The sequence below is a fragment of the Accipiter gentilis genome, chromosome 11 (assembly GCF_929443795.1).
Source record: "Accipiter gentilis chromosome 11, bAccGen1.1, whole genome shotgun sequence".
In the NCBI taxonomy this organism is placed as follows: domain Eukaryota; kingdom Metazoa; phylum Chordata; class Aves; order Accipitriformes; family Accipitridae; genus Astur; species Astur gentilis.
The window spans coordinates 33,553,494-33,565,630 of record NC_064890.1 but is presented as its reverse complement, the minus strand read 5'-3'; the positions used below and the strand labels follow the sequence as shown (position 1 = coordinate 33,565,630).

General features: G+C 34.7%; 1 protein-coding gene across 1 annotated transcript in view; it reads left to right on the top strand.

The window, feature by feature from the left end:
* ADAMTS20 (ADAM metallopeptidase with thrombospondin type 1 motif 20) overlaps window positions 1–12,137 on the top strand; it is a 96,971-nt gene that overhangs the window by 50,178 nt on the left and 34,656 nt on the right. Inside the window, exons 18-28 of the mRNA XM_049814260.1 lie at window positions 14–143; window positions 1,247–1,373; window positions 2,061–2,271; window positions 2,806–2,970; window positions 3,658–3,822; window positions 5,515–5,637; window positions 6,944–7,051; window positions 8,231–8,395; window positions 8,618–8,908; window positions 9,244–9,405; window positions 10,841–11,017. Of these exons, the coding sequence (XP_049670217.1) occupies window positions 14–143; window positions 1,247–1,373; window positions 2,061–2,271; window positions 2,806–2,970; window positions 3,658–3,822; window positions 5,515–5,637; window positions 6,944–7,051; window positions 8,231–8,395; window positions 8,618–8,908; window positions 9,244–9,405; window positions 10,841–11,017 (1,824 nt within the window). The remainder of the gene's footprint in view (window positions 1–13; window positions 144–1,246; window positions 1,374–2,060; window positions 2,272–2,805; window positions 2,971–3,657; window positions 3,823–5,514; window positions 5,638–6,943; window positions 7,052–8,230; window positions 8,396–8,617; window positions 8,909–9,243; window positions 9,406–10,840; window positions 11,018–12,137) is intronic.

The window sequence follows — 12,137 nt, the reverse complement described above, 5'->3', positions numbered from 1 at the left end:
TATCTCAATTAAGGTTTTGTGTGTAGGGAATTTACACAACCCTGATGTGCGTTATTCATTCAATATCCCAATAGAAGATGGAAGTGATCTGTTTACGTGGGATCCTTATGGACCCTGGCAAGACTGCAGCAGGATGTGCCAAGGTACTGTGAATTCTTTTGTCACCAGAACCAAAGACCTGGTGGCATTTAGGAAGGGACTAGTCTTAAGTACTCAGATTTTTCACCCCTACTTTTAAGGAAGAAACTTGGCACACTCAGTAAACTTTTAGTGCACGGAGCCTATAAGGGCACAATGGCTTCTGATTTTTGTTGTGCTATTTTCATTATCTATGCAGTGCAATTCTATATTCAAAACTACATTTGTGCTCCTTTCTTTTGAAGCCATAGGAGTGGTTTATAAAAAGTTGAATCAAGTCTAATGAATCTTTAGAAAGCAGTATTGTATGTCTACTCATATGTATAGGCTTCTGTTATCCTACTTCCAGATGGTCACTGATTTTTCTAGTGCCTTTCATATATATTTATTTGTCTTTTTTGGCTATCTGCTACATGGAGTGAAGCTTTTAAAGATGTGTCTTACAATTTTTTAACTGTTATTCTGTAGGCTATTCCAGTGTAAAAATAAAACTGCAATATATATGAAGTGTATATATAAAGTGTATGTACACAGATTTTTGATAGATATTCCTATTAGCAGGTGCTGGAAATGCCTGTAGGTATGTGATGGTGAGTTTCTTTTGGTTTTGTGTAAGGCTGTAGACATGCTCATGTGCTAGAGAAGCAGAGCATCTGTTAGCTGTGGTACTTCTCCCAGCACTCCGGATCTTTTAGGTACCCTGTGATCAAATTTTCTGCTTCCTTAAAGAAAAGGATCACAAACTCTTAAGTTAACATGGTGGTTTGAAAATTTGGTAATTAGCAAAGGACAGACATGATGCATTTGGAATACTTAGCCTGATGAGTAAACGGACTGTTGTACTTTTGCAGTTTTCTGGAAGTTGTTATCCTTGTGTGACCACTGTAGTACAGCTGGGAGGTGGCAGGGGTGATGGGGACAAGGTTGTTCTCCACCTGGAATGTAGTCAGTTGCAAAAAGCAGCATGTTTGTGCAGCATCTGCTGTATACAATCGTTGGTGTTAATAGGGTATCTCAGTTAAATTCCTAAATGATGAATGGAATCCATTAGTATAAAAAGGCACTCTTATTTTAGCCCATTATTCCTGTTTTTTGGTTCCTTTTCAAGGTATTCGAAGAAGAAGAATGACATGCGTACGTAAAAGTGATCATGTGGTAGTGTCTGATCAAAGATGTGAACTTATACCCACTGTACCAGATGTGTTTGAGGAGTGTAATACAGAGTGTGAATTAAGGTAACAAGAGGTTCCTAGCTGATGGAGCTATTGTGGTCTTATATATTTTTGTTAATAGAGATTGAAACAAAATAATTCAGGTTGCTTTGTACTCTGTCCCTCCACTGCTCTCTACCTCTGTCATCCCTCCTGTCTCTCCTTCCTTTCCTCAAATCTATTCATATAATGGGTTTATACGTTATGTTTACACTTCTGAATCTAAGTAGAACTACTGTAATTTTCCAATTTTTATTGGTAAAGTACAAAGTCTTTTGTTAGGATAGTGAATCTGTCCTATATATCCTGGCACAAAAACTTGTATTGCTGGGCAGAATACATTTTTCACCATAATGGTACCCACAACTGGAACTAATTTGAAACAGACTTGTGTTTTTTGCACTCCAAGAAAGCCCACGCGTTCAGAGGATGAACAGTTAGAATTATAGCTTACATTTTTCAAAGTCACCTAGGAGATCAAGACAAAAGAGCCTTTAAATTTAAAAAGATGTTTTTAAGCCTGTGAGTCAAATTCTTTTATATTGCTTTGAAAATTCCAGTCATGAGAGAGATTTTACGGTTTTATCTCTTCCCTAAAAATGCGTATCTATATTTACATGACAATTCCTGGTACATTCTCTGAGTGCTTTATTCACCATGGTCTTATTTTTTAAAACGTAGTTAGCTTCCTATAACAGCTTATCCTTGTAGGTGGCACAATGTTGGCAAAAGTGACTGCACATCGAAGTGTGGCCCAGGGTATCGGTCTATAGAGATCCACTGCATGAAGTACTCTATTTCAAAAGGACTCAGTGTTCCAGTGGATGATAAGTACTGTGCTGATCAGCAGAAACCACCAACCAGAGAGCCCTGCCATGGTGACTGTATGTTAACAAGTTGGCACTACACAGAATGGTCAGAGGTACAAATTCAAAACCTTGTAATTGTACCATTATAGTTCTGGTTAGTGCTCATACCAAATTTTTATTTCTCTATCAATTTTTTTTAGTTTAAGTAAAAGAAAATAATGTTTGACAAATGCAGAGTTGTAGGAGGAGCTAATACCAATCTTTATATTTCAGCGACTACCTCATATTTTTGTAAGAAACTGTAGCTAAATTGTTTGCAGCTTGGTTTTGGAAGTCAGCAGAGAAGATCTGGTGGTTAAAGGTGTATATTTTATTTACAGTCTTAATTTAGTTATGAGATTATTTTGGAGAAAAGGAATAAGTACAATTTCAGCTTTAATCTTCACTAAAGAGTTTTATCTTGGAACTATTAAACAAAGTGCCAAATTTATCTCACATGAACATATTGGCAGTCTGTGGATTAAATGTAGGATACATTTGTCTTAACACAGTCATTGATGTCTTTTGGCTTTAAGACTGATAATGTATTTTGACCTGGCTTTATCATGTTGTGTTTCCCGTTTCATTATATTGTCTATACACTGCAGTGTTCCAGGAGCTGTGAAAGAGGTGTCAGAACCAGAGAAGCTTTTTGTATGAACAATTTGGGTCGTCATCTTCCTGACAGAGAATGCCGGGAACTTCCAAGAGTTGTAACACAGAGTTGCAATGAATTCTTATGTCCAAGCTGGTCTGTTAGTGAGTGGAGTGAGGTAATGAACCATGTAAAACTTAAGATGCCTTTGGTCCTGGTCACTGATATTGAAATAAGCTGCTTTAAGTGTTTGGGTTTTCTGTTCTGGCTATTTTGGCATACATGATAATAAAAATTCTGAAGTCCTAGGATTTGGTTGATAAACATCCCAGATGTACAAATGGAATGAGAACATCTGAAAAACACACCTAGAATTCATTTTTCTCTGAAAATTTGTTACATTAAAATGAGGTAGTGAAGCTACTTAAAGTTGCATACCTTCCTCTTTTATGAAGCAATGAGAACCATCCAGCCAACTGAAGAACAGAATTCTCTCTGTTTTACTATAGATTATATAGGTATAAACCAATCGTGGATAGTTTAAACATTTTTCCTGTGAAAGCTGTGATATGTGCACTCATATTCTAAACAAGTGTTCTTTATTCAAATGGAAGTAAATGATTTCTACATTGTTCTCATATTTTTGTAGCTTCAGAAACTTAATAGTGATTCCTTTGTATTAGCATTTGGGTTGATGTTGACAGGAAATGGAGGGTTCATAAAAGATCTAGTTTTGCTGGACTTCTTGCATTTGTGGAATATTTTTGTTATTTAGGTGATCTTATCCAACAGGTTACTAGAAGAAAGTAAAGCCATTAATGCAGATTCATGTCTTTACAAACTGATGACTCTAATAATTTTACAGTGTCCTGTGACGTGTGGCAAAGGAATGAAGCATCGTCAAGTATGGTGCCAATTTAATGATGAACAACTGAGAGATGATTTCTGTAATCCAAATGATAGACCAGAATCAATAACAGCCTGTGAACTTCATGAATGTGCATCTTGGCAAGTAGGGCCTTGGGGATCAGTGAGTACATAAGAATTCCTGGCTTCTTGTTTTCTAGTTCAGATTGAGTGATCACAAAACAATACCTTTTAAATATTTTAATTGGATCTTAAGTAGTTACTTTAGTTGAACTGATTCACATGTTTGTTTGCTTCTATTGGCTATCTAACCTGTAATTTAGGAACACCCACACCTAAACCAGTCATTGACCCTGAGCCTTATTATCAAAGACACTTTTACACATGAATGCATTACATCTCCAGAATAATGAAAATGTAGATAGCAAAATGTTCAGATGAATGAGACAGGTAAAAGACCAAATATTTATAGGTGTGTGGGCATATTTAAGTGGTAGCTTTAATTTGAGATCATAGAAGCGTATATGCTAATAATAGCAGGGAAAAAGACTTAGTATTTTGTTGTTATGTTTTGTTTTGACCTTCAGCGATAAAAGATCTGCTATCTCTTTATGTGAAAGTGTTGTTGAAAAATATGTTCCTGTGTGTAATGATGCTCATCTAATGTATACCAGAGTGGCTTCAAAATTCTGGAAAAAAGTGAATGAATTTGTGAAGGAAACTTTTGTCAGCAAATAGATGAGAATTAATTAAAAAATAAGGTACTCAATTTCATGGAGCTTTCATAAGATCAGGTTACTCAAACCAACAGAACTATTGGATTATTCAGTGTTTCTTGGATTTTAGTGAGAATTCATAGCTGAATAGCAGCTGAAGTTTATTTTTTTTATATATAACCTGGTAGTAAAATACAGAATAAATATACCTTTAGACATTAAGTATATTTTTAACTTAAACATTTACTTTGTATAGAACTTTTCTCATGTAATATTTTTTCATGTTGGAGATAACCATGCTGTTGTCTACCATGATGTTGAATTCCTTCTGAGTAATCTTTTGATCACAAGGTGTTGGCTTTCCATTCCTACAAGCTAAATGCAAAAATGAAATAAAAAATTAATTCAGTCCCATGATATAATTCTTCTGAATAAAAAAAACCAGTGTGTATGGCCATGCTGGAGTAGCTTGTACAAGCAATTTACCAATCCATGTCACTGGAGCAGAGCTTTCCATTGCAGTTTTTCCACCATACCTTGTGGTAATAGCTATTCATGACCTGGGTTTTTATCAGTATTTGTGCTTGAACCATGACATTTATAGGATGGTATTTATGTCATAATATTTTCAGCCATCTAACATTTTAGGTGCTGCCTTTGAGTGTACTCTTGTCAAACTCTACAGTGACAGGAAAGACATTTAACAGCTACAGCTAGTGATTCATTGGGAAGCCACCCCTTTACTCCCCCCCTCCTGCCCCTTCCTCTACCCCAGTTTTTATTGTTGAGCATGACATTATATAGCATGGATTGTACCCCTGATCAGTTCGGGTCAGCTGTCCTGGCTGTGTTCCCTCCCGATCTCCTGCTCACCTCCAGCCTGCTCACTGCAGGGGGTGGAAGGGGAGAAAAGAGAAAGCCTTTATCCTGCACAAGCACTGTTCAGCAATAGCCAAAATATCGGTGTGTTGTGGACTCTGTTTAAGCACCAAATGGTCTGCTGTGAAGAAGGTTAACACCATCCCAGTAGTCATTCCCATTCATTCTAGAAGGAGTTTTAAAATAGAAAATGTAATTAAAAATTCAATTTTATTATAAATGATGCTGTGTTAAGTGTGTGAAATTATTGACTTTAACAGTGTTCTGTAACGTGTGGACGTGGATATCAGATGCGTGCAGTCAAATGTGTTACTGGGACTTACAGAGTTATTTTGGATGATGACAGGGAATGTAATGCTGCTACTCGTCCTAGAGATAACCAAGTAAGTCAAAAAATAACTTTCAGTTGATTGTGCTTTTTAGTTAAAAGCATCTAAATACAAGTGTTGTCTACTGACTCTTTGAGGGAACTTGCAGGAAATTAGTTCTAAAACGAGAAAAAAATACTCAAACTATCTGCTTTTTTCCTGAACTTCAAATTTGACCTAGGGAATTAAGTAAAAGAAGAGTAAGTTAGAGATTGAAGATTTGAAAGTTCAGTATATGATGAAAGGCCTTTGATTATTTGGGGGCGGAGGAAGCTCCAACATGTAAAATATTATGAGTCTGCTTGCTATGATGCTTAACAATAGCACCTAACTGCCTTGCTATTCTCTAAAATTCTACTTGTATATAGTTCTTAAAAGAACAATGTGGTTACTTGAAGAAAGCTTCAGTTGTTGGAAAAATACTAATTCAAAACTGTGTAGACATGAATTATGATTCAATATGATATTAATATTGTTCTTAACCTTTTCTTCTTGTCTCAGTTTACTTACTTCATCACTTCCCTTAACTTAAATCTATCATTTGTCAGAATAAATGTTTTTAATACGGTCAGTGACTTTACCTTTAACTAAAAGCATTTTGGTATCTTACGTACTATGTATTAATATGTTGAACTGGCTACCATATTCATACATCTCGTTTATATCCAGCTATGCTGGTAACCATGTACTTCCTTGAGGGCATACTCTGCTGCTTGTCTTGAGGAGAGAGGGGAAAAAAAGGATTCTATGGTTCAGAGTAAACCAGTCGCAAGTTACCAGCCCTCTGATGGCTTCTTGAATAGGATTTCAAAATATAAAAGCCAAAGATTGGTATACATTTATTTCCACTTACATGCGAAAACAGTGGGTTTGAGTAAGCTTTGTATTTTGAATTGTGGTACCTGTAACTGGGTAATTTTGTGTTCTGAGTAGCTGAAGGTATAAAGGACAGGACATCACAGCCATCCTCACAGAGTTCTTCTGTACTGCACGTGGCTAGGAAACAGGACACAGTCATGTCTATGCCCCTTGTCTCCAGCAAGTTGCCCAACACAGTTCTTTCTCAAAGTGCAAATATTATTAGTTATTACCCATACAGTTTTAACATCAAATAAGTTTTCTTGATTTGCAACAAAAGAGAACAATTTAATTGAAAAGCCTTTGGATAACACCAGGGAAAAGTTAGAAGATGGTATTTACTTGCTAACTAATGCTGGCTTATTGTAATAGTAGGATCTATTTCTGGTGGAGTCATTTTGCTTTACATTTGGGTCTTCTAAAATGTATACTTTGAAAGCTTATTTTTTTCTCGCCCCTGCAGGAATGCGAACTGCCCTCTTGTCCAGAAAATACAAAACTATGGACTACATCGCTTCCTCTAGTTCATGTGGGGAAGGTGACTCAATGGAGATATGGATCATGGACCCCAGTATGTAATGTAATAGTGGTCACATCTTGCAGAGCAGTCCTCCGTTCCTTCACCCATTTTTCCATAAAGTTCTCAATGTATTTTTTCAGACTGAAATCTGCTTGGGATAAATTTTAAAGGAATTCTAATTATTTTTTTTTTTAAGAACCCTTTTCTTAAGGAGATAGACACTCCCAGCAAATTCTGTTTGCTTCAAATCTAGCCAGGGAAAATAAGGAGGGGAGAAGAACAGGGTTGTAGGAGCTGGGATTCTGAGCAAAATAGCTTTTGTACGATTGAGAGTGTGCAAGGAAGTGTTGGGGTTTTTTTAAATAATTGATCAGTTTCTGTATAGAGAACTTCTTTCATTCTAAAATATGATTTAAATCTTTTATATGAATAGCAATATTAAACAGTTTGGGTCTTTAAAGGTCTAATTTTACATAATTTGTAAAGTAACCATTATAAAAAATGGTTTCTACACAAACGTTAATGAAAGAGGTTTTTATTTTGATAGTGTTGAAAATCAGTTTTACTTGACAGCAATGTGAAAATTTGAAATTATTTATAAAAATGTGGGTGTGTGTTCATCCCTTGAGGTTCTTAGCAAACATAGAAGACAATTATATCTTTACACAACTATCTTAAGTAAATAGCAGTAAAGAGTGCATAGACTGAGGGTACTCAGAAACTCTTCACTAAATTCACCTTGAACTTCTCAGCTATAAAGGCATTAGAAGGGTCTCAATGGAATATGCTAATATAAATTAGAATGGCAAGTGGGTTGTGAATATCAGTTTTTATTAGTTGATGTAAATATTGCATCATAACTAAAATGTTCTGGAAGTAACTCTCTAATGTTTCTGTTGTTAAGAAATAAAAAAAATTGCCATTGCAACTGTATATTGATTCCATGTTATAGTTGAAATGCTACCTGTTCAGATACGCTGAATTGCTTCACAAGAATTAAGGCCGTGCAATTCAGTTCCAAGCCAGCAGGAATTCTTAAGGCCTAAACCATCCAGCAATATTTCACTTTCCTTCTTGAACGCATGGCTCTATCACTGTGAGATGGAAATCTGGTTCTCGGTGTTTAATTCTAAAGTCAAGCTGATACTAAGCTATGTTAGTATTTTGGATGCTTGCATGATCTTGTTTTGGTCTCCTAAAGTGCGATGAGCTTGGATTGTTCTCTGACAGTGCTCTGCGTCCTGTGGGAAGGGTGATCGTGCTCGCTATGTGAGTTGTAGAGATGCTTATGGAGGAATAGCAGATGAATCTTTCTGTGCTCATTTACCACGACCAGCTGAAATTTCAAGCTGCTTTAGCCCATGTGGAGAGTGGCAAGTTGGAAATTGGTCCCCTGTAAGTATTAATTGTAACTTTTTTTTTTAACGTGTCAACTTAGATTATTGGCCAAAGTCTCTGGTTAGAAATTGAGACTTCATATTCTGTGCAAGTGTGATTGAAATTGCATCCCTTGAAAAAAACAAAGTACACGTTTCTTACTGTCAAAAATAAATATAACTGTCTTTGGTTATTAATTATCAATGTTCTGTCACAAATGTTGGGTTAATTTTTGGTTAGTGCACAGTTACCTGTGATAGTGGAATAGTAACAAGACAAGTTATCTGTGTCAACTATCATCAACAAATCAACGAGAATTACTGTGATCCTGAAGGCCGACCTTCCAAAGAACAAGAATGTAACATGCCACCATGTCCACCAGTTTATCATCATATTCCGAAAATGCATGACCATCCAAGCCATTTTCCAGAAACAGGTCACCTTCCAATACACCATCCACAAGGCAATATAAACCAGTGGAACCATCCCTCTGTGGGAGGATATCAATGGAGAACTGGACCCTGGGGAGCAGTAAGAAATTTTAATTTTTTTTAAATATATCAATCTGTTCTCTCACATGTGTGTTAACGTTTCTAGAAAGGTTATTGCAGTTCAGATTTGGTCAAAAGAGAAACACATTTATTTAAAAAAAAATTATTGTTACTATGAAGAATATATTAAATTCAAAATGTAATTTTTGTGCAATGTCATCTTTAAAATACTTCTACATAGTAGTAATTTTTATTTGCAAATTTCAGTTTTGAAAGTTAACATTAAAAAATTTTAATTTTAAGTTGTTTTAACCAATGTATTTTACATTTTTCTGATTATGCAATGGTGATACATATGTTTACATGTTTTGGTAGTGCTCTAGTACTTGTGCAGGTGGATTTCACCGTCGAGTTGTAGTATGTCAAGATGAGGAAGGAAGAAGTGCTAGTTATTGTGATGAGGCAACAAAACCTCCAGAGTCAAGACACTGTGATTCTGGACCCTGCCCACGATGGAACTATGGAAACTGGGGAGAAGTAAGATCATTTCACTTTCAAAGGGAAACACTATTTACCACATAAGCTTAGAAATAATAACATAATTATTTGACTGTGCATGGAACTGAATACCATTTTTTTTTTACTTATTTAAAAAGAATGAGTTTCAACCTGCTTAGATAAACTTTGTTCTTTGATGAAATCCAGAACTGTAGTGTAAATGAGCAGTGTAAATGTACATCCAAAAGAAGCAAGTATTGTGTGAGGCTGAGGTTGTACAACATATAATTCAGTGTTGAGTAGCGTCTTGAATCTTGGGACCTACAAAATTATTTTCTGTTACAAAAAATGAATTGTATGCAGAAAAACCTCAGTGTAATAGCTAGTCTAAAAAAAAAAAAAGCACAAGAAGCTATAAAGAAACTTTTATTACATCGAATTTCATAGGTAATAACTAGAATAACTGCAAGTAGTAGTATCTACTGGGTTGTAGTTACAAGATAAAAAGATGTGCCTGTCTTAGAATATTTTGATGAAACATTATATGTTATTGGGAAAAGAACAGTTTCTCCATGCCATGTAATGTCATATCTTGACCATGCATTCTTTCTCAAACACTACAGAAAGTGTTAAAGCTGGTTAGTTTGTCATTCAGTCTAATCCTGCCCTCTCTTCTTATTCTTGATACATCAGTATCTAGAATTGGGAAAAGAAGAAAAATTATTCGAGTGACTTTTTTTTCTTTTTTTTTTTTCTCCCTCATTTTGGCCAGATTTAGCCATTTAGTTCTTGAGGCCAGTCTGAGTGTCATGTTTTTTCTGTCCATAGCTGGAGACTTGGGGTTCTGGTTAATGCAGATGCTGCAGGTTTTGTCTAATTTAGAATCCTCTGAAATACAGTAAAAAGCTATAAACTGTTGGAACATGCTCACTTTTGATCACATTATTTTTAGTAGCTCATTAGAAATGAGAATTAGTATTTTTGTCTGGTATTGCAGAATTACAGGAAAACTGAAACCCAGAAAACACATCCTGTAAGTATTTTACTCTAAGTCTGTATAAGTTAGACTATGAGAAAGTGTGCCCAGCGTCTGAGTTTTCTCTTTTCTGGCAGGGAAAACTAGTTCTAGGACCAATTTCACTCTTTTCCTCCTATCAGAGAGATACAAATGCTCATTTATTCTCAAAAATGGTTACTTCTCCTTGATAGAGTAGATTGTCTGTATCTGAGACTTTTTGTGGAAAATCACTTGATAAACTACAAAAATGTAGTTTGATAAATGTTTTTGTGAGAGGATAGTTCTTTCATTATATGAGATTAGACTGTAAGTCCTTATTCTTGAATTAAATGTCCAGGGAATATGAAAATAGACGTAGTAAGTAATGACATGTACTGATTATTGCTATATCTTTTTGGTTTAATGGTATGTGATGACTCTCAACAAAAATATTGCATCTAAAATTCTGTATTTCAGTGTACTCAAACTTGTGGAGATGGAATAAAGACAAGACTGGTGATTTGTCAGCTTCCTACTGGCCAAATGTTGGGTGATCAAAACTGTGAAATTCTAAACAAGCCACCTAATATGGCACAATGTAATGTGCATTCTTGCCCTGGTGATGTTTCATGGCATCGGGGACCGTGGAAATCGGTACGATAGCATTCACTAATATTTTTCACTTTCTTGTTCTTTCTGTCACTCTATTTCCCCTTGCCTTTTAAAAAAATATATTATTATTTTATTTGATAACAGTGAAATAATAATGCATGTGGAATATAGTCTATGTAGTTTTATCAAGCAATTGTTCCTGCAGTCATTGAATTAAATGGGAAACAGCCATTTACTTCAGTGGGAACAGTACCATGCTCTATAAAACATCATAGGGAATATTTTTTAAATTACCAGAAATCATCATAGCTGATAGCAATACCTAATAGGTTGTTCTATTTTGAAGGGTTATGATTTGACCTGTGTTTAAATTTAAAGCATATGCTGTAATTTATACTGTAGTATTATCGACATATTTATATTTGTAAAAAAAAAAAAAAAGCTTTTTAGTGCATAACTTTTTTCTAATACTATATTTAAGTATAAAATGACTCACACACCTGTATATTACACTCTGTCATCAAACATTTTACTCCATATTACATGTACATTTGTGTATAAAAGTTTATATTTGTGGTTTTAAAACAGTGACTAATTAAAGCTGTCTATGTATAATTATGTATGTAACTATAATATGTTATTGTCTACATGTCACTGTCTACTAATGTGTAAAAATGCCTACAGTAATCACCATTAATCTTTAAAATTGCTACTAGCAGATTATTAACGTGCTGAAGTAATCGTAACAAGTTGTACAATACAAAGTACATTATATTTCCCAAGCTGTGGATTTGACAACAATATTTATTATTGTGCTCAATCCTAAAGGATAATAGTAGCAATCAAAGGAGGTTGGATCCAGTTCTAGTTCCATCAAAATCAGTTAAAAACCTGTCATTAACATCCCTGGGAGATGGGCTAGGACAACAGTTCTTTTTTTTTTTTTTTCTTTTTTTTTTTCTTTTTTTTTTCTTTTTTTTAATTAATAAAATTATGTAATTTGGTTCTTTGAATTAACATAGAAACATTTTTAAAATATTGTCTCTTTTCAACTTTAAATAACTTATTAGTGTTTATGTAATCTATTCTAATTTATTTCAATAGGCTTTAAAATGAAAGTTTGAATTAATAATTCACCACAGTTATTTTTTTCTTCCACTGT